Source organism: Miscanthus floridulus, chromosome 11 (genome assembly GCF_019320115.1).
Source record: "Miscanthus floridulus cultivar M001 chromosome 11, ASM1932011v1, whole genome shotgun sequence".
Taxonomy (NCBI): Eukaryota; Viridiplantae; Streptophyta; class Magnoliopsida; order Poales; family Poaceae; genus Miscanthus; species Miscanthus floridulus.
Window position 1 is genome coordinate 68,447,002 of NC_089590.1, and position 22,378 is coordinate 68,469,379.

Genomic DNA, 22,378 nt, shown 5'->3' on the forward strand with positions numbered 1-22,378 from the left:
CGAGCACCCGCTAGTGTTGTCGGGCATCCACTAACCGTGCCGACCACGAATAAGCGTTGTCCGTCCCCACATACTATGGCTTGAGCTAGAAGAAGGAAGAACAGAGCATGCACGCACAATACAAGACACCAGCGTTGGCCGAAGCCCTGTCTGTGAGATGGCAAATCTGAGCTTTCTTTACTGAGTTGCCGTGGTAGTCTATTTATACAACTCTATCCATCTAGTCCCAATACAGCTGCCCTGCTGCAACAGTGACTAGATAACATACAGGGCTGACTCTGCGCCGGCCACTGCATGTGCCTACAGTGCTGCAGGTGAACAGTTCGGTGCCTGCACCTGCAGCAGCTACAGTATCACAACAGAGGGCTTTTTTGGTGCTGCCTTCCCCTTGCTGTGTTCAGCCGAACAGCCCACATACAGACTCCCGCGTACACCATGTCGAGCTATGTACCAACAGTTGCAGTGAAGCTGTTCATCGATAAGGAGAAGCAAAGGGTGTTGTTTGCAGAATCTGACAAGGATTTCGTCGACGTGCTCTTTAGTTTCCTGACGCTGCCTCTTGGCACCATCGTTCGGCTTCTTGGCAAACAATCTGGATTAGGGTGCCTTGATGAGGTGTACAAGAGCGTCGCGAGTCTCAGCATAGAGCACTTCCAGACCGAGGCCTGCAAGACCATGCTTCTTGCGCCCCTCAGTTCTGCTGCAACTCAATGCAGTCGACTTAAAGTGAAGATTGACAATACAAATCCTAGATCAATATATGTTTGCAAGAGTACGACTTGCCATGAGCGTGTCTTCAGTTCAGTTCATAATGCTATTTGCAAAAGTTGTAAAGGTCTGCAGTGTATGCTTCGGGAATTGCCCGGGAATGGTAATGCTGCGGTTGGATATGATGTTGATGGGGTTTTTGTCAAAAGTGGTCGGACGCTAATCATAACAGATGATCTCCAAGTGGCTCCTGCTTCTACATGTCTTGTGTTCTCACTGCTCGAGAAGTTTGGGCTAAATGAGGGAGCTGATATTAAGGAGGAGTTTCTGCATCTCGATTACAGCAAGGTTAGTCTCTCAAGTCTCAACTGCAAGATAGTTTCCGTATTTCTCCTAGACTCCTACCTCCAAGGAAGTAATATGTGATAATTAATATCCAGATCCTCAATCCACAGTCACTTCTGAGTACCATAGATCCTCCTGCTTCCCCTTTTTTATTTTAATGCATCTTTTTGGCTGTAGGGGCACCTAGACCCTCCAGTGTTCCTTAAAAAAACTAAGTACCATAACAAAGCCTGATGTTTGAACTTCATTTAAGTGATCAATATATCCGTTTCTTACAGGTAATCAGCTTGCTCAAGCGAACATTGATCTCCAAGGAACCTTTAACTGGCCTGTATTTTGATGCTGTTGCCACGCCGGATGCTGTGCCTGTGAGTCTAGAAAAGCTCCCAGTAAATATGTTCCCGAAGGAAGAAAGCAACGACGCACGTAAGTTCAATGTTATCAAGATATGAGATGTTTTTAGGTGCTTGGGTGTGGAATTTTTTATTAGCGGTATGATTTAAAAGTAACTAATTAAATATAATTAAGGATAGTTTAGTCATTTTAGTGCAGGCATTACCTTTAATCGTTATCTTTTCCTTTTGCACCGAACGCACACATGCATCAGCGTCGGAGACGGTTCGCCGGCTCGCCGCCGCCGCCACTAGCCTGCACGAGGCGCAAAAGCGCCGGCAGTCTGTCCAGGCTCACCATGGCCTGCCTGCAGGGGCTCGTCGGCGCCCGCCTGCAAGAGCCTGCGGCTTGGCTGGCTGCGAGGGATCGACGCCACCCGGCACCCGCCTGCCCGCCTGCATGGGGCGCACCGCGGCCGCCGGTCTGTCCGTGGCTCGCTACCAACTGTCTCAAGGGGCTCGACGGCACTGAGCTTAGCAGGGGCTGCTTGGCAATGAGATTTCCATCCTCATCCAATGTAACCGTTCTAGATGAACCACATTCACTACGACAAGACTGATGACCAATCAACGATTCAAGCCTGAGATGGTAATTGGCAATACTGAATTTGTGGATTCAAGCATTTCGGAAACCTGATGCAAGCTTGAATGAAAAACTCAATTTATAACTTCTTAGCTTACTGTGAACCAAATCCGGCAATGAGTTCAATGTGCTTCCTCTAATGAACACAGAAGTGTTTTTATACTGTTTATGGATTCTAGGGGGAAAAATAGAAATCAGTTCTGGACCCACTAAATTTAAGTTCCGTCCCACGACTTAAGTTCTTCTTATTATGTTCCTTCCTATTTTTAACCATTAGATCTAAGTGAACAAAAGGCTCTCATTATTTTCAAGCACCGTAAAAATTCTCTCAAGATAAAGCTTATTCAGACTGCAGATAACTCGGCAGTACTCTATGCGGAGGTTGGGCAAGATTTTATTGATCTTATATTTGGCCTCCTTGGCTTTCCACTTGGTTCCATAATCAAGTGCTACGGTCAGTGGCCCACAAATGGATGTGTCGATAATCTTTACCTGAGTGTAGAAGGGAGTGCAAGGGAATGCATAAGAGAAGATTGCCGGAGCTTGCTGCTATCTCCAAAGTTGGCGCCCTTCTTTGGTTGCAGCATCAAAGCGCTGCAAGTTGAAGAATCAAATCCTAGAAGCGTGTTGCTCGACATGTGTTTTCAGTGCTTCAAGGTTGGGGGTGACAAAAAATGCACTTGCTCTTCATATATTCATCGTTGCCATGTGTTTTACGAGACGAACCCGAAATCTACGAGTGGAGTACATGACACTAGTAGAGCATATATCAAGGGAGGGCTAAGAAACTTCATCATGACCGACGACCTGCGCATCCTTCATTTCTCCTTGGCCAACACACTCCAAGTCATGCGTGCATCCAATATTCCCAAGGAGAAACTCGTGGAGAAAGAACTCAGTCTCGACATAACTCAGGTAATTCTCGACCTATTACTACTATTGAACAATATGTGGTAAAGAATAGATTCCACTTTCAAAAAAAAAAGAATAGATTCAATCCCTTTTTTCAAATCTCCTGATTTTAGTTTTAGGTTCTCACCAGGTCCTCTGCCTCTGCCTGTGCAGGTCCTGAAGATACTGAGAGCTGCAATAGCGGCTCGTGAGGCACTCAGCAGCGTTCTTCTGCATCCTAAAAAGAAGCGGTTTCCCCATCACTTGAGACTTGAGAGATTCACCTGTCGCCAAACTCATCCGCCAGACAGCCACTGCATCATCTGAGGCCGGGAATCGGAAGCATAGCGCGTTCCTCCTTCCGTGTTTGCATACTGCATCAGTAAAATGTACTAGTAGTACTTGCTAACGTGCCTTCGTGATGGAGGCATCTATTGCGTTCTCACAATATCCTATTCGCTGTCAATAAAATTGAGCTCTTATGTATCGTCAGAACTTGTCCTACGGAGTACGGATTTCCCCTTGATCTGTGTTGGAGCCTCTGTTCCGGCAGAGCAAGCACACTACAAGGCGTAGTCTGTGAAAACGTTTTCCAAGCGCGGGAGCCAATATTCATAGACCAGCCAAGGTCTCTCGATGACCACGTGTCAACGGATGTGTTCTTGAAAAAGATGACTCGTAATTGGCGAAAGTGAGGGCTGACTCGACCCCACGTCAACGGACATGTTCTTGCAAAAAGATAACTCGACACGACTCGTAATTGGCAAAAGTGAGGGCGATGTACTCCCTCCGTCCTAAATTATGCAATTAAAAATCTTAAATATTATGAAAAAATTATGCAATTAAAAATCTTAAATCTTGGTTTAGTTTAGAAGCTTCATAGAAAAATTGTTTTAGCTTAGAAAATATGAAACGTGTTTTAGATTTGTCCTAAAATCATGCTCTACCTTCTTATGCATAGATTGGAGTTAATTATTTGAATTTTCCATGGTCCACTGTGGTGTTTATTTGCTAATAGATGCTTCAATTATCTATGGTTCAAAATTTTGGTAGAATTTCATCAAAATTTCACGAATTCTAGTAATTTTGCAGGTGGCCAAAAGAAAAAAAAAAGTCCATATTACACCAATACATGTACTATATAACTCTAGACTCACATTTTGTATTGTTTATTTAAGTTGTATATTCTTCTACTCAATAGATGCCGACTCATAAATTACGCTAACATTTTGTTTAGAGCTAAAATTTTTAGAAATATCATACTTCATGTTCAAGTCTCAAAAAATCAGTGAAATTTTGTCGAATTTTGGTAATTTCAGGGGTGGCCGAAAAATTTCTAATAACAAAATCGAAAGCCCTGGTTGACGATCATGACTGTGTAGAAGGCCACCTGACATCGACAAAAGCACAAAATTCAAACTATCAAGTAACCATCTCATAGTTTATTCTATTTAGTATGAACACAAATGTCGCTTGGTTCTATCTATGATCCTGTATTCATGTTAGTGCCTCATAAAAAAATCATGCCACTAACATTTGTTGTTGTCAAAGTCACTCAGTGCAGCTCGAATTAGTGGGTCACTATATCTAAACTATCTAATACAACTATTGAATGCACTTTAAATTGCGATGTATCATGTTTCATATGAACCGAAACATCGGCATTCTCCTTAGCCGTCAAAGGGCTATAAATCGCCATTTAAACTGCCTAAAGGTGTAGAAACAAAGGTAATTCACGGGGCCTTGCCCCTTGACGGGCTTGGAGGGCTGACTTATGGGCCTAAATTGGCTGAAAGCCTGTTATGGCTCGTATCACGGGCTAGTTTTTTTTTTATAACGATATATAAATTGGCAATTGGCATCGGTATGAAATGCAGTTCACAGAAATAGGAAACTGATCGCCTCTGGATTGAATGGCAGCCCTAAATTCTCCATGTGGAAAACAGGAAAGCGAGAAGTTTCTGAAGTAACTAGCGCTTCAATGCCCGACTCTTCGTGCGAACTGCAAAGAGGCTTTTGTCGTTTCATTTTCTATACTGTGGCCTGTCAGATTCCAGGGCCATTCAGCGCCGGCTGCACCAGGTATTTTAAGGGATCACACTTGCATGTTTCATATAGCACAAGAAGAAACCGTACCACTTCATCAAGCCAAATCACCACCAATAATCCACCATGGCTAAGAATGAAGCGCCGACCATTGGCGTGAAGCTGTTCGTGGATAAGGAGAAGAGAAAGGTGCTCTTCGCAGAGTCCGACAAGGAGTTCATCGACGTGCTCTTCGGTTTCCTCACCATGCCTCTCGGCACCATCGTTCGCCTGCTGGACAAGCAGTCTCAGATGGGGTGTCTCGACGAGGTGTACAAGAGCGTGGAGGATCTCAGCACGGAATACTTCCAGACCAAGGCTTGCAAGGCGATGCTTCTGAAACCGATCAACGCGGCTTCCAGCCACTGCTGTCGGCTCAAGATCAACGTCGATGACACCGTTCCAAGGGTGGTCTACGTCTGCAAAGACACATCCTGCAGCGACAACGGGATCAGTTCGATCCCTGACACGGTCTGCAAATGCGGAAAGGTCATGGAGTCCTTTGGGCAGTGCAGAAAATACGACGGTGACACTGAAACCGCTCCTGCTGCTTGTTCGGAGGATGGAGTTTTCGTCAAAGGATGCTTGAAGTTTATCGTCACCGATGATCTCCAGGTTGCGCCAGCGTCAACCTCTCTTATGATGTCTCTCTTCGAGAAATTTGGTGTGCGGGATCCAGCTGTTCTTGAGCAGCAGGTTGTACAGTTCAGTTCAGAAAAGGTTTGTCTATCACAATGCTCAAATTCTTTTTTTTTTTTTTTTTGTCAATGAACTTACCGACTTAACGATCCATTTCATGAAGATAACATGCTTGCTGAAGAGATCGTTGACATCCAAGCAACCTCTAACAGAGCACTATTTCGATGTTCCTGTCCCACACGATGATGCAAGCCTAGGCACGCTCGCTCAGGACTTGAATCCTAAACAAGAAGATGGGGACGAGGAAAGGCTAGGAAATCTGAAGATCAGGGTTCTTCAGATGAAAAACAACTCTGCTATGCTGTATGCTGAAGTTGATGGCGATTTTGTGGATTGTCTCTTTGGCTTACTAAGCATTCCGCTGGGATCCTTAATGAAGTCATTTGGTCAGTGCTCAGCAAAAGGCTGCCTCGATAATCTTTACAAGAGCATAGATGGGAGTGCTAAAGAATTCGTCAGACAAGATTGCCAGAGCGTCCTACTGGCTCCGAAGTTGCCACCCTGCTTTGGGTGTTGCGCTTCTAAGATCCTTCAGGTTGACGAATTAGCTCCAAGAGAACTGACGATCAATGCCTGCTTTTCGTGCTTCAAGATTGGAAGGTTTTCAGATTGTGACCGTTGTCATAGGTACGATTATTATAGTAGTTATCATATTTGCACAAATAAGGTGAAGTCCAGTAAACTTTGTGAGGTGAATCCAAAGATACAAATAGGTGGAAGCGAAAAAGGAGATGCATACGTGAACGGGAAGCATACGAAATTCGTGGTCACTGATGACCTGCGTGTTCTTCCACTCTCCTTAGCATCCACTGTTAAGATTGTTAGTGAGGCCAAAATTCAGACGTCGAATCTTGTGGAGAAAGAAATCACACTGACCAAGTCCCAGGTATTTAGTGCTACGCAGTTTATTAGTACAGCTTTATAACTCGCTACTTTTTTTGGCTTTGTGCTAGACTATTCACTTCTCTGTGCAACTGGTACTTGGAACAGGTTATGGAGCTACAAAGGGCTGCGCTGCTGAGTCGCAACACACTCAGCTCTGTGCTTCTGCCTCCTAAGAAGATCAAGAAGCTGAACCATCTCAGATATTAGCAGTCGCTGCTTTTCTCAATAATTAGCCACAATAACTATATCAGTGTCGCTGCTCTTCTCAATAATTAGCCACAGTAACTATATCTGTGTTCCCCTTGCTGGATTTGTAAGTTAGATATTTGGTACCTACTACAGTTGAGGATAAACATATTTTTAAACATATAAAAATTTGAATCGAGCATAACATAAAAATTTGAATCGAGCGTAACATAAACATTTGAAGCGAGCGTTGGTAGGGTCACTCGAAAGCGTGAGCGTGCCCCTCTGCCAAAAATTGAGACGTCCATATTTCCCGTTGGGAATACGGCAAGGCCGCAGGCCACCTTTGAGATTGGCCCTTGGCTCCGTCTGGTTGATATGATTTTTCGATGCTAACTGCACATGCCGCACAAGGTGCTTGTTTTTATAATAGGGTACCTCATATTTTATTTACTCCCGATTTCTGCTCTCTCATCTCACCAGTCCATGTGGTATTATCTTATCCTGTCAAAGGAAAAGAAAAAGAACAGCGTGGTATTTGCGTTAATCAGTAATTCAGTATTCAGTACCGGCCATATGGGCCTACTAAGAGCTACCAGGCATATTCAGCCCATGAAGTTCCAAGGCCCACAAGTCACATCGCTAGGCTGGATCTCTGTGGAGGATCGGCGCACATTGGATTTGGGAAAGTTATTCGCAGAGTCTAACAAGCGACGGGTCGCGCTCCGACTCCACCGCGCGACACCAGGCCACGACAGGCCGGGCCAGCAGACACCCCTCATCCAACGTTGCGGCCAGCGCTCCGAGTTCCCAACGCTGCTTCTTTCTCCTTCGTTCCGACAGCGCATACGGGTCAACGAATCCGGCGTTGGTGGCGGAAGCGCAGCCGGCGACCGACGGTGGAAGGAGTTGCGGCGGACGACGACAGAGGAAGTTCTTGGATTCCGCCGCGCGTCCAGATCGCCGCTTGTTCTGCATATGCCCCGACGTGGTTGGGCTCCGACCCCAACAGCGGTTGTGGCGGCCTGGCGGTCCTCCCCCACCTCGACGCCGGTCACGACGTCTGCTCTCTCTCCAGCCGCGAGCCCGCGAGCGCCCCTCCCGCTGGGGCTCGCCGGAGGTCGCCGGCCCTGTGCTCCTGGTGCTTGGATCAGATGAGCTGTGCTGTTATGCTGGTACTAGTAGATTTTGATTCCTGTTACCAAGGTGTATTCGTTCTGATTTCCTCTGCAAAGATCCGCTGCACAACTGACTCACATATTCGTTCCCCCCTCCTGCTGTTTGATCTGAAGGCCATCAACTTCGCTGCCATGTGTTAAGCATTCAGATGTGTAAGATGAAAATAATTGCTAGGTTGCAGGTGATCAGTTTCCATTGCTAGAGTACAATGTGATTGCAATGTGGTGCATTTGCGTTCAGTCTGATGCAGCAATAATCTGTGGGCCCCCTTATTAGGTGACTGTGTGGATGTACATGATGCTTAATTGGAATACAGAATTATGATACTGAATTTTATCAGGAATACTGAGTGAGCATATTGAATGGTCAGATAATGAAAAACTTTGTCCAGAAAATATGCAGTGTTTCATTATCTATTTCAGAGATTCAGGTTCAGTACTTCAGTTTCATTAGGTTCAAATGTCTTTCGTAATTGGTAGTTATTTTTTGTTTCATTTTTTCTTTGTTTTATTTTGAAAACATCTGGGCCCCTAGTTGGGTTTCGGTGATTAATAACAACACAAGATTACTGTGATTTACGTGTGTTTTGCAGAGGCAAATTGAGTTAGGTCATGGTAATGGTGATTGATTGGGCAATTATGGTTTTTATGCCCCTATCGATGCAAATTGTTTCGGTTTTCGAAGGATGGACGACAAGATTAAGGACCGACTAGTTCTAAGTGTCATTTGGTATTGGAGAGACACTTAAAGTAGTTTAGGACTTTGTTTTTCCTTTGGCCGTACTATTAAGGGCGGTATGAACTAGTAGCTTGATCTAGGTGAGTCTAATGGTTTAGGTGTGGTGCATACTTGTAAAACTTAGCATTAGTTAGCTCAGGGATAACCCAAAGATTAGATGGAGTCAACTTCATTCACAAAGTTTTTCGAATTGGAAGTGAATGGAATTAAGACAGTGACCGGACGCTGGTCCTTATGGGACCGGACGTGTCAGGTCAGTTGCTTGGCACGCGCAGCAGGAACTGAGGAGCGACTAGACGCTGGCCCTGGCCAGAACCGGATGCGTAGGTGTTGGCTACTGTGACCTGACGCACTAGAGGTCGCGTCCGGTCGACAACAGAAAGCATCCAGAGAAGGAAATAGTTGACCGGACACGTCAGGTAGGTGACGATCGGACGCCGGTCAGAGTTCGGTCTCTGTATTAGTCTACTGACTGTACTGACGTCATGTAGCCGTTGACTACTGACCGTACGCGTCCAGTCACTTTGACCTGAGCGTCCGGTCACCCCGAAAATGCTAAGTTGGACCTCAACGGGTATGTTTTGAAGTAGGGAGTATAAATACTTCTCCTACTCGTCCAATTTAGCTCTCTTGTCCATTTGTTCAGCTGAGAAACATATTTGGAGTGCAAGAGCCTAGTGAAGTGGTTAAGATTTAAGAATCCAAGATTAAGGACCTCATTAGTGCATAGGGAGTAGCAAGTGTGCATCCACCTTTCTCATTAGACTTGTCTTGGTCAAGTGAGAGTTTGTGCTTGTTATTTTTGGTGATCGTCATCACCTAGACGGCTCGGTGGTCGCCATCACCTAGACAACTCGATGGTGATTGGAAGCTTGGTGATCATCTGACGGAGCTTGTGGATGACCCAAATCATAGTGTGAGCGGTTGTGTGAAAGCATCTAGGCCCCTAGTTAGATTTCGGTGATTAATGTCAATACAAGATTACTATGACTAACGTGTGTTTTGCAGAGGCAATTAAGTTAGGTCATGGTAATGGAGATCGATTGGGCAATCGAGGTTGTCATGCCCCTACGATGGAAATCGTTTCGGTTTTCAAAGGATGGACGACAAGGTTAAGGATGACTAGTTCTAAGTGTCAATTGGAGTTGGAGAGACACTTAGAGTAGTTTAGGACTTTGTTTTTCCTTTTGCCGTACTATGAAGGGGGGTATGAACGGGTAGCTTGACCTAGTTGAGTCTAGTGAGTTAGGTGTGGTGCACACTTGTTAAAACTAGCTCTAGGTAGCTCCTAAGAATGCCTAAGATCCTTTGGAGCAAACTTCATTCACATATGTTCGAAAGTTGGAAGTGAATGGAGGGTCAAACACTGACCGGACGCTGGCCGCAGGATCCGGTCAGTTCATTTGACTAAGGTGATCAAGTCTGGTGTGACCGGACGCTGGAAGGTCATGTGACCGGACGCTGAGGGCCAGCGTCCGGTCGACTCCAGTAAGGGTCCAGTCTTGAGAAAGTGTGACCGGACGGGTCCGGTCAATACTGACCGGACCCTGAGGGTTCAGCGTCCGGTCGAGTCCAGTAAGGTTCCAGTAAGGGTTTTATGCGACCGGACGAGTCCGGTCAGTGCTGACCGGACCCTGCCAGCGTCCGGTCGACTCTTTACTACTGGTTCGCGGGTTGAACTGACCGGAGCGTCCGGTCATCACGACCGGAGCGTCCGGTCATCCCGCAGAAGCTCATAACGGTTCGTTTTTTAGGCTGCCTTATAAATAGAAGCTCCACTCGTGAGTGGAGTAACTTTTGCTCATTCCAACAGCTGAGAAACACGTTTGTGAGTGCTAAGAAGAGCAAGGTCCTAGTGAGGTGTTTGTGATTTGAGAATCCAAGAGAGTAGCCTCACTAGCAAATCAAGAGTAGCAAAGTGTGCATCCATCTTCTCATTAGGCTTCGCGTGGTCAAGTGAGAGTTCGTGCTTGTTACTCTTGGTGATCGCCATCACCTAGACGGCTTGGTGGTGATTGGGAGTTTGGTGTTCACCCGACGGAGCTTGTGGGTGACCCAACTCAAGTTGTGAGCGGTTTTGGGTGATTCACCGTGACGGAGTGTCGAAGAATCAACCCGTAGAGAGCACTTGATCTTTGCGCGGATCAAGGGGGAGCTACACCCTTGCGCGGGTGCTCCAATGAGGACTAGTGGGGAGTGGCGACTCTCCGATACCTCGGCAAAACATCGCCGCGTTCCTTTCTCTCTCTATTTACTTTGAGCACTTACTTTGAGTATTTACTTTGAGCAATTCAATACTTGTTTTACATCCATAGAATTGCTTGCTAGAGTAAGTTTGGAACATAGGTTGCGAGGTTGTTGTGCATTAGTTTGATATAAACACTTTTCTAGGCACAAGGGGTTAATTGGGCTATCCATAGGATTTGATTATTGCAAGAGAATTTAGAATTAGCCCAATTCACCCCCCCCCCCTCTTGGGCATCTTGATCCTTTCAATTGGTATCAGAGCCTCGTGCTCACGTTTTTAAGCTTAATCGCTTAGAGCAAGATGTCTTACGGGGATGGACCTCCTCCTATCTTTGAGAGAGATGATTTTCCATATTAGAAAATTCGCATGGAGGCGTACCTAGAAGCTCTAGACGTTGAAATACTTAGAGCCGCCTCTCAAGGGTTCCCAACACCTAAGAATGCCACACAACTTCAAGGCGATGAAGTGAATTATGAAAAATGAAATGCAAAGGCTCGCAACACCATCTTTAGAGGCCTTTGCAAAGATGTGTTCAATCGTGTAAGGAACCACAAAGACGCCCATGCATTATGCTCGGATGTTTGTGCGCTCCATGAGGGAACCAAGAGTGAGCGTGAGGAACGCTATCATCTTGTAATTAAGAAACTAAACTCTTTTGAGATGTTTCCCAAAAAAAGTGCTAATGAGATGTATTCTCGTTTAAATGTTCTTGTAGTGAAAGTCAATGGGCTTGGACTTACTCAAATGTCACCATCCGACGTTGTGAGAAAAATCTTAAGTGTCCTCCCCATTGACAAATATGGGCACATTGTGACCATGCTACATCAAGGTGATCTTTCCGCCGCTACACCGACACAAATCTTGGGAAAGATCAATGCTCATGAAATGTACATGCACATCACACCATAAGATGGCTCATCCTCTACAAAGAAGAAAGAGAAGGACTTAGCATTCAAAGCTAGCCAAGATAAGGGCAAAGCAAGACTTGAGTATGAGAGCTCAAGTGTTGAAGATGATGAAGAAAGCCTTGCTCTCATGGTGAAGAAGACCACCAAGATGCTAAAAAGGCTAAACAAGAGTGGCATCAAGTTTGACGACAAGAAGAAGAAGTTCTTCACAAGCTCAAGAAGAAAGCCAATCTCTAAGATGGATTGCTACAATTGTGGCGAACTTGGCCACCTAGCTCATCAATGCACAAAGCCCAAGAAAGACAAGTTCAAGAATAAGGGCAAGAAAGATGATTCAAGTGATGAAGATGAAAAGAAAAGGAACAAGCCATACAAGAAGAGAGATGGCAAAAAGAGGGACTTCTACAAGAAGAAGAAGAGTGGCAAGGCCTATATTGTCGGTGATTGGCTCACGGACATTGATTCATCAAGTGGATCATCCGATGATGATAGTGACGATGAAAAGGTGGCCGCCATTGCTATTGATCTTGCATCTTCACCGCCATCATCGCCATCATCATCTACACACCTATGCCTTATGGCCAAAGGTGAACGCAAGGTAACTAAGAGTGATGATAGTAGTGATGATGAACATGCTAGTGATGATGATAGCGATAGCGATGATGATGACTCACCTACATATGATGATCTTGTCAAAATACTAAGAAAATATACTAAGATCATTAGAAAGAGTAGAGCTACAAATGAAAAACTTGATGCTAAAAATGATTCACTCTTAGCTAAGTGTGATACATTAGAAAAGGCTAATGATGAGCTCAAAGAAACAAATGATTCTATATCATCCAAACTTAAGGAGCTCAAATCTGCTAAGAAAGATCTTAAAGATAAAAATGATAAACTTGAGTGGGTGCACAATGAGCTTATCACTAGTCACAACAAGCTAAAAGATAAATATTGTTGATGCAAAAGTGGATCTGCAAACACAAAGGGCTAATACCCGAATCGATATCCAAAGCGTGCCAGTCGATTTGACCTGCTAATCGACAAGGATGAAGAAACGAACACTTTGGTCCTGACAACAGCGATACGCCCGGAAGTCACGGCCAAGAGGTGCTCACGCGGAACTCGAGAATCGCCGAAGATCGCACTGAAGCGATGCAGCTCGCCGAATCAATGAGAACTCGTAAAAAGAAAAAGTATGCAAATTGACGAAGTCGCCGAAAAGTAGATGCAAATAGGAGTAAAAGTTGGTTTTGATATTGATTGATATATCTCTTACATTGCCCCTTACTCCATATTTATACCCTGATCTAAAGAGACACAACCAAACACAACTAGGACACCAATCCCATATCTAAGGAAACACGTGACTCTTACATGAATCATACTCTAACTAATATAGAAAAGGAAATCAACTTCTATCTATTTCCCTGTCCGCCTCAATTACGATGGAAAACCTCACTGTCCTCCTTCCCATCGGCATACTCCCTATTTCATCGGTAGTAGTCTTCAAGCCTTCCTTCATCGGCATACTCCCTGTTTCATCGGCAGTAGTCTTCCAACCTTCCTTCATCGGCATATTCCCTGTTTTATCGGCAGTAGTCTTCCAGCCTCCCTTCATCGGCATTGACAACAACACCTCCAACCTCATCGGCAACGTCCGAGTCCAAATCAACCTTTCCATCGACCGTCACCAGCTATCGGCAACCATCTTTACAAGCTGGCTTTCATCGGTTATCAAAGTATTCAATAACTTTCCCCTTGCCGATTAGTCCACTCCGATTATTTTGACACGTGCAAAAAACGGTGTCAACACATGCCCCCCAATTTCGGAGTATAAAACCATTAATGCTCCGAAATTTACTCCAGATAACGCTTGCCTTCGCCCGATTACCGTAACTCATTCTCCAAGCCAAAACTTGATTTGTTATCAAATCCAATCAAATCCAATCTTGATTCACGCACTTCAGTAAATATCGCACAATCGCCAACCACTCTTGCCCTGATTATGGTTAAGATACCGAAGCAATAACCCATCGGCAAGATCTTAACATGATAATGCTGCCATTTTCAGAATTAAAATATCCTGTATCGATATCCCTTCCAAGTCATGATTACTTGTCATCAACTTATCTGTACGATCCCCTGATTATCGTGCGAACAGTTGCCATATCCTTCTGAACCGTCTCAACCTATATGCGCGCGATATAGAGATAAGTCCAAAATACCCTTACTCCGGGCGGCTTATAAATAGATTTCTCCGGAACCCTCATTTTCTACTTTCAGCCTCCAATCCTTGGCATTTTCTCTCTCCGGCGGCGACTCCGACGAACAACCGCGCGACCTCAACCAAGGAGAACCCTTTTCCGGCGCTAACTTCAAGTTTCCTCAGGACCATGGCCATCAACTTCGACGTCCCCGCGGTTCGCTCCACTTCCATTACCCTTTACTTTAATCTTTTCGCAAATTCATTCAGTCGGTGATTTTTCCTTTCTTCTGTTCTCTGGATTCTATAACCTTAGGAACTGCGCAACAAATTAATTATCCCAACCGATCAACCGCATGTCCAATGCCTCGGTCCAATGGGCAACCCAGATCCAACCGATCTGATCAATGCAGAGGTTAACAGAATCCCCTTTAGAGCCCAAAATTTTTCTCTGAATTTGTGGAAAGACACATTCCGATCTTGGCCCAAAACCACCAAGGGGTGGAAAGATTGGTACTTGAGAGTTAATAGATCGATGCAAGTACACTGGGCAGAACGAAGATTAGACCAATGCATTAGGCTATCTATTGCCGATATGCAGAAAAATGAATCAATGATGATTGCAGCTGCTTATTTCTGGTCAGACACGACCAATACTTTTATGTTTGGACATGGCCCAGCCACTCCTACCCTTGCCGATATCCATATGCTTACTGGCTTGGACATCTCAACTGCCGATGAAGGCTCCATCTATGGTAGGAAGCCTGAATACAGGGTAAATACCCGCAACATCGGCGGTTGGACAGGATACATTCAAGAATACCAGAAGACCGGGACAGTTAACCAGAGGGAACATGCCACATTCCTGAATATGTGGTTGGAAAAATTCATCTTCTGTGGTCGATCAGTAGGACCAACCAACGCCTTCCTCCCTGCAGCTGAACTTTTGGCTAATGGCGTAAGGTTTCCTCTTGGCCGATACCTTCTGAGCTCCACTTATCATCTTCTTCATCAAGTGTCTCAGAAACTTTTGCTCGGCGAACCCATCGGCAATCTGGGAGGCCCGTGGTGGTTTATCAACATGTGGCTGAATGCCCATATGCACAAACGTTTGCAATGGGACTTTTTTGCTCAACAATTCCCACGAGAAATTGCTGAAGACTATGTGCTTGGGGATGATGAATCGGCAACACGCTCACCCCTCAATTTTGGTGAAGCCATAATTGTCCTTCCTGGAACAGAAGCCAACGAAGACCAAATCGGCAGATTCTTTCAAAGCTTCTACAATGGTCTTTCTCGCGATCATAGGGCCTGGGTGCCTTATATTGACGAAGACAACAGATTCCCCCTTCTTTTCAACTTTGCCGATAACACTCTGAATCAAGATAATGAGCTCATGATGGCTATCATTACTCCCAAGGCAATTCCAGTAAACACATTCGGCAGCGGGAAAAACACCAACATTACTTATGAATTTTACAACCCATCGGCAGTATCCCGCCAATTAGCTTTTGGGCAATTGCCAATCAAACTCTGCTTTGCCGATGTGATCAAACCCAGGGAAACAATCACCTGCGGAACAGATTGGAACAAGGTAGTACAACTCTCCCCCGATGCCGATACTACAGATGTCGATATATCCACCTGGACACCAATATCTTTCATCACCGAGTCATATAAGCAATGGTGGCAAGAGTGGAAAGAACAACTGTTCGCAACTTCTGCTCACACATATCGGCACATGATCGACCCTGAATACGCCATCCCTGACGACGCGGTAAGTTTCCTTTAACTCCCTTCTGCTTTTCCCTTCATATATCAGTAACCGATTCTCTTGTAACAGGTTAACAACCCAGCACCATCGGTGAGCAAAAGTGGGAAACCCTTCAATCTCCGGCCTATTTTCCCAACATCGCTGATCGGCTACAACGCTCCCACCTTAGCCGCTTTGACCCACCAGAAGATTCGTACCAAGACCATCACTTCCAAGTCCAAATTGGCTACATCCAGGGCTACTCCATCGGCTGCTGCTACAACCTTGGTCAAAGCATTTAAGGTAACAACCTCGTTTATTTTACTTATGCCGATCACAAACTGTATTAACCTTAATCATCAGGGGGTAAGAGCTACTACTGGATCGTCATCGGCAATTCCGCCGATATCAAGCACCACTTCCTTCGATGAACCTTCAGAGGTAGCTTCCTGACTTTACATTTTACTTGTTAAATATCATCTCTTATACTTGTTTTGCAGCAACAATTGGGTACATCGGCAAACGTACCAGATGTCCAAGCTTCACAACCAACAAGTGTCGATGCCCCCCAGCCCATCGTTGCCGATGCCCAAGCAAAACGCAAAGCTTCAACAGATACTGAAGCACAGCCAAAACGACAAAGGTCTATGCCGATCCCTACATCTGCCCCAATGTCATCGGCCGTCATACCTCAAGAGCCCACCATCGATGAAGTCACAGAGGATATCCCATCGGCAAGCTCAGCCGGTCCCCCACACGACATACTCCAGGTTGCTTCCTCCAGTCAAGCACAAGAAATTGCCTTGAAACAGGTAAACCGATCAGCCTAGTTGATTTACAATACTCATACTTACCCCTAACTGATCTCCCTCTCTCTCTCTCAGGAACAAGACTCCCCGAACAGCCTATTTTCCTTTGCCATTGATATTTCTGACGACGATGGAGAGGAGACAAGTTCTTCCCTTGCACTGGGAACAATATCGGCAGAGACTAAATCCAAGTTGGAAACCCTCCTGAACTTGCTACAACAAGGTACCGCCCAACTGGTAGATGACTCGGACCCCGCAAAGGCAATCTTCAAAACAATTCGGGGCCAGGTCCCTGCCGATGTTGAAGAAGTACTCTTCCCAGCAGCTCACCTAGAAAGCCGCCAACTGCAATATCAACGGGCCGCTCAGCGCATTGCCGATAGAGCAGCTCAGGCTCAACTCAAAGAAGAGATGCTACAACTGAAACAGATTGCCGATGAGAAGCACAAGGGCATCGGCAACTTGCAGACTTCGGGCGCTGAACTTAAGCAGAAAATCTTAGATTTATCAGCAAGGAAGATGGCTCTATTGGCTGAACTGAAAGAAGTTGAGGCAGCCTTAACTCATGCCCAACAAGAAGAAAGCCAGCTACCCGATGCCATCAAGACCCTTCAGCAAGAAAGAGATATCCAAGCTCGCAAAGCTTTAGCCATGAAGAAAAAACTCAAGCCTGTGGAGGGTGCCGCCGATGACGATATCAAGGAAATGGAGGAAGCCGACCAGATTCGCCTGCGTGCGATATTAGCTATCCAATCCTTGTTGAACGTGTAATCTTATTTATTGTATCGGCACTTTATACTTTTATGCATCTATCCAGATACTAGGGTAATATCTCTTTAAATATTTTCCATTTATCGCTCTGGGAAACACAACCCCTTCGAGGGTTTCTAAAATGTATGCATTACCAGGAACAGACTGATTTATCCGATATGGACCTTCCCAATTAGGAGACCACTTTCCAAACTTTGAACTCTTAGTCCCAATCGGTAAAATCAATTTCCAGACCAGATCTCCATCGGCAAACTCTTTTACTTTCACCTTCTTGTTATACCATCTAGCTACTCTTTTCTTATTTTCTTCGATACTAACTAAAGCCCTTAACCGATGACCCGCCACATCTTCCAACTCATCCTTCATAAGAGTATTATAATCATCGGCTGTCAGCTGATCTTGAGAACGTATTCGTCTAGAGCCAACCTTAATTTCCCAAGGCAATACTGCATCGTGTCCATATACTAACTGATAAGGCGTTACTTTGGTTGCACCATGACATGACATCCGATATGACCACAAGGCTTCATTTAATACTGTATGCCACCTCCTAGGATTTTCTTCAATTTTGCGCTTAATGAGTTTGATGATCCCTTTGTTAGAAGCCTCAGCTTGACCATTAGCTTGAGCATAATATGGAGAAGAATTTAAAATTTTAATTCCCATACCTACAGCAAACTCATCAAATTCTCCTGATGTAAACATAGTGCCCTGATCGGTAGTGATAGTCTGAGGAATACCAAATCGGTAAACAATATGTTCTTTCACAAAATCAATCATATTGACCGATGTCACCTTTTTTAAAGGAATTGCCTCAACCCACTTTGTAAAATAATCGGTAGCAACCAGGATAAATTTATGTCCTTTACTCGATGGCGGATAAATCTGACCAATGAGATCAATAGCCCATCCCCGGAACGGCCACGGCTTGATTATAGGATTCATAGCCGATGCAGGCGCTCTTTGAATATTACCAAACTTTTGACACTCCTGGCATCCTTTAAAATACTTAAAACAATCTTCAAGAATAGTCGGCCAATAGTATCCATTCCTTCTGATCATCCATTTCATCTTGAAAGCCGATTGATGTGCCCCACATACTCCTTCATGAATTTCACCCATCAAGCTTTTCGATTCATCATTGCTAACACATCTAAGTAAAACTCCATCTATAGTTCGATAATATAATTCATCATCGAGGAGCACATATTTGGTAGCTTGGAACCTTATACGTCTCTCAACCTTTCTATATGGATCCTTTAAATAATCGACAATCTCTTTCCTCCAGTCATCGGTATCAACTGCCGATGTTAGCACTTCCTGAATAGGCTGATACCCTGAAGCATGCTGAGCTAGTCGATTAGCTTCCTCATTATGCAATCGAGAGATATGTTCAAGACGAAAACCTCTAAATCCTTTCAACAATTGCAAACATCTCTCATAATACGAAATCAAAGCTTCACTTCGGCATTCATAACTTCCAGTCAATTGATTTATAACTAGCATAGAATCACCAAAGATTTCAACAACATCGGCACGTATCTCCTTCAGCAATTCTAACCCTTTTATCAAGGCTCGATATTCAGCTTGATTGTTTGTTGCTGTAGCAACAATCGGCAATGAAAACTCATACTTCCTCCCTAGAGGTGAAATTAACACAATGCCGATACCTGCTCCTTCACCACATGTGGACCCATCGAAGAAAAGTGTCCAGGGAGCAATCCCCAGAAAGTCCACTGTATTACAATGCTGAGTGACAAAATCAGCCATCACTTGCCCTTTAACTGCCTTAGTTGATTCGTAACGTAGTTCAAACTCTGATAATGCCAAAATCCATTTGCCGATTCTACCACTTAACATCGGCATCGACAGCATATACTTGACCACATCGTCTTTGCATATGACCGTACATTCGGCAGTTAATAAATAATGCCTTAATTTGACACAAGAAAAGTATAAACACAGACACAATTTTTCGATGGCCGAATACCTCGTCTCAGCATCCACTAACCTTCTGCTCAAATAATAAATAACACGTTCTTTCCCTTCAAATTCTTGAATAAGAGCTGAACCAATAACTGTATCATCAGTTGACAAATATAACCTGAAAGGCTTCCCATGTTGAGGTGGAACTAACACTGGAGGATTTGATAAATATTTCTTAATTTCATCAAGGGCTAATTGCTGTTCAACTCCCCATACGAATTCCTGATCAGCTTTTAATTTAAGTAGTGGACTGAAAGCCTTGATCTTACCCGACAGATTAGATATGAATCTTCTAATGAAATTAATCTTACCGATCAAAGATTGCAATTCAGTCTTATTAGCAGGAGCAATCACCTTGTTAATTGCATCAATAGACTTCCTACTGATTTCAATGCCTCGCTGATGCACCATAAAACCCAAGAATTGTCCTGCCGATACACCAAATGCACATTTATTAGGATTCATCTTCAATCCATGCTTCCTTGTGCACTCCAGTATCTTTCGCAGATCGGCTAAATGCGCTGTGATATCTCCAGACTTAATCACTACATCATCAATGTAGATCTCCACCAATGTGCCGATGTATTCATGAAAAATAAAGTTCATAGCTCTTTGATAAGTAGCACCGGCATTTTTCAAACCAAACGTCATGACTATCCACTCGAACAACCCCACATGACCTGGACATCTGAAAGCAGTCTTGGGAATATCTTCCTCAGCCATGAATATTTGATTGTAACCTGCATTACCATCCATGAAGCTGATAATTTGATGTCCAGCCGCAGCATCAATCAACAAATCAGCAATCGGCATTGGATAGCCATCCATTGGTGTGGCTTTGTTGAGATTCCTGAAATCAATACAAACACGAAGTTTTCTATTTTTCTTATAAACAGGAACCACATTAGAGATCCACTCTGCGTATCGACATTGCCGAATAAACTTTGCTTCGATTAATTTAGTTATTTCGGCCTTAATGTCAGGAAGTACATTAGGGTTGCATCGGCGCGCTAGCTGCTGATGCGGCCGAAATCCAGATTTGATAGGTAACCGATGTTCAACTATCGATCGGTCTAATCCAGGCATCTCAGTATAATCCCAAGCAAAACAATCTTTATATTCTTTCAACAAATCTGTTACTCGCTGCTTACACTTGGAACCTAACTTAGCACTAATAAAAGTAGGTCTTGACCTATCACCATCACCAATATCTACTTCTACTAAGTCATCTGCCGATGTGAACCCTTGACCTAATTTTCCATCATCGGCAAACCTATCCATTAAAACTCCTCTTCAGAACCGACTGCTTGGATCGGTGGAATTTCATAATCAGCAACTCTAAGGAACTCTTTTTCCCAAGCTTCTCCTGATATGCATTTAGTTCGCTCATAAGTATCTGATTCTGCCGATGCGATGATATAAGAAGAATCACCAGGGACGATCTCAATCTTATCCCCAATCCACTGTACGAGGCATTGATGCATTGTAGAAGGAACACAACAATTAGCATGAATCCAATCCCTCCCTAGAAGGAGATTATATGCACCCTTGCCGTTGATAACAAAGAACGTCGTTGGCAAGGTTTTGCTGCCGATGGTCAATTCCACGCACACTGCCCCTTTAGCCGGTGACACATTGCCTTCAAAATCTTTCAACATCATATCGGTTTTGGTCAAGTCTTGATCCCCCTTACCAAGTTTCCGATACATTACATAAGGCATAATATTAATCGCAGCCCCTCCATCAATAAGTACCTTAGACACAGGCTGCCCATCAACTCTGCCCTTCACAAATAAAGCCTTAAGATGCTGTCTTTCGTCATCGGTAGGTTTCTCAAAAACGGCCATCATTGGATCTAGTGTTAACTGAGCTACTTGATCAGAGAGAACAACTTCTTCCTCATTATCAGATAGTGCCAAAAACTCCATCGGCAACATGAATACCATATTAACATCTGCCGATGGACCCTTATTTTTGTGTTTTACCTGCCACTGCTGATGACCAGGCTTTTTATTGGAGGAATTTTCCTCCTGGTATAAATCCTCCTGACGCTCACGTTGCATCCTCCTCCTCTGCGTCTTTGTCAGACCCTCTGGGCACCATTGAGGAAACTTGGTTTTCCAAACCGGCTGATAACAAGTCCTAGTTAGTTCTACGCGACGTATATTAGGGTCCCTGTAGAATATCTCCTCATCGGGAACTCTTGCGTTTGCCATCTCCTCAAGCTCCTCTTGATTCCTTGGAAAATATCCAGCACGTTTACCAAGCCTCTCATGTACACTAAGTCTGCCCCCCAGCCGATCATGCACTGATGCTCTGCCTCTGATCGGTTCGTTGATAGACAAACCCTGATTACCACGTTGAAACATCCTTTCTGAACAATTGACTCCGTAATAACCATTACACTCAGGGCAATTTTCAACAGTTGGCAATTTTATACCTTCTTCCCAGCAATGGATGAAGAACGGACATCTCCAATGATCTTTATGTCGATTCCATTCTTCCTAACGTCTCATTTCTTGCTGTTGCCGATATCGGTCATTACGTTGACGCCAACCCTCCTGCTGCCTTCGATGAGTAATCACAATGCCAGGTCGAGGAGGTTTTTTGGAACTACTGCTTTCCCCTAGCAAACCCTTACTCTTTGCATCATCGGTAGTTATCCGATGTTGGGGGTCTACTGACGCGTTTTTCTCAGCAGCTTCTGATGTCAATACCTTGGTCTTTCCTTTGGCATCCAACACATTTGCTGGAAAAGGGTGTTGATCAATTTTCATCGGCTTCTGGGTCTTGGAAGTACCAAACTTAATTCTCCCAGATTCAATAGCCGATTGTAACTGTTGCCTGAATACCTTGCACTCATTTGTACTGTGTGAAGTTGCATTGTGCCATTTGCAGTACAAAATCTTCTTCAACTCTTCTGCCGATGGAATCACGTGATTAGGTGACAGCTTAATTTGACCCTCTTGAAGCAGAAGATCAAATATTTTATCGGCCTTGGTGATA

The 22,378-nt window shown here is 44.4% G+C and overlaps 2 protein-coding genes across 2 annotated transcripts; both read left to right on the top strand.

Annotated features, from left to right (window-relative positions):
* Nucleotides 1–435: 435 nt before the first annotated feature.
* Nucleotides 436–3,131, top strand: LOC136492126 (uncharacterized). Its single transcript, XM_066488251.1, has 3 exons — nt 436–1,056; nt 1,332–1,479; nt 3,094–3,131. Exons 1-3 carry the CDS (start codon nt 436–438, stop codon nt 3,129–3,131), a joined length of 807 nt encoding a protein of 268 aa, XP_066344348.1.
* Nucleotides 3,132–5,072: 1,941 nt separating this feature from the next.
* Nucleotides 5,073–6,795, top strand: LOC136492794 (uncharacterized). Its single transcript, XM_066488813.1, has 3 exons — nt 5,073–5,724; nt 5,807–6,589; nt 6,694–6,795. Exons 1-3 carry the CDS (start codon nt 5,092–5,094, stop codon nt 6,793–6,795), a joined length of 1,518 nt encoding a protein of 505 aa, XP_066344910.1. The 5' UTR covers nt 5,073–5,091.
* Nucleotides 6,796–22,378: the final 15,583 nt, after the last annotated feature.

Excerpts from the sequence above, each read along its gene's own strand:
- LOC136492794 (XM_066488813.1), top strand. The coding sequence starts at position 5,092 with ATGGCTAAGAATGAAGCGCCGACCATTGGCGTGAAGCTGTTCGTGGAT. Across the intron at positions 5,725-5,806 it reads TACAGTTCAGTTCAGAAAAG|ATAACATGCTTGCTGAAGAG; the intron begins GTTTGTCTATCA and ends CATTTCATGAAG. Across the intron at positions 6,590-6,693 it reads TCACACTGACCAAGTCCCAG|GTTATGGAGCTACAAAGGGC; the intron begins GTATTTAGTGCT and ends TACTTGGAACAG.
- LOC136492126 (XM_066488251.1), top strand. The coding sequence starts at position 436 with ATGTCGAGCTATGTACCAACAGTTGCAGTGAAGCTGTTCATCGATAAG. Across the intron at positions 1,057-1,331 it reads TGCATCTCGATTACAGCAAG|GTAATCAGCTTGCTCAAGCG; the intron begins GTTAGTCTCTCA and ends CGTTTCTTACAG. Across the intron at positions 1,480-3,093 it reads GGAAGAAAGCAACGACGCAC|GTCCTGAAGATACTGAGAGC; the intron begins GTAAGTTCAATG and ends CTGCCTGTGCAG.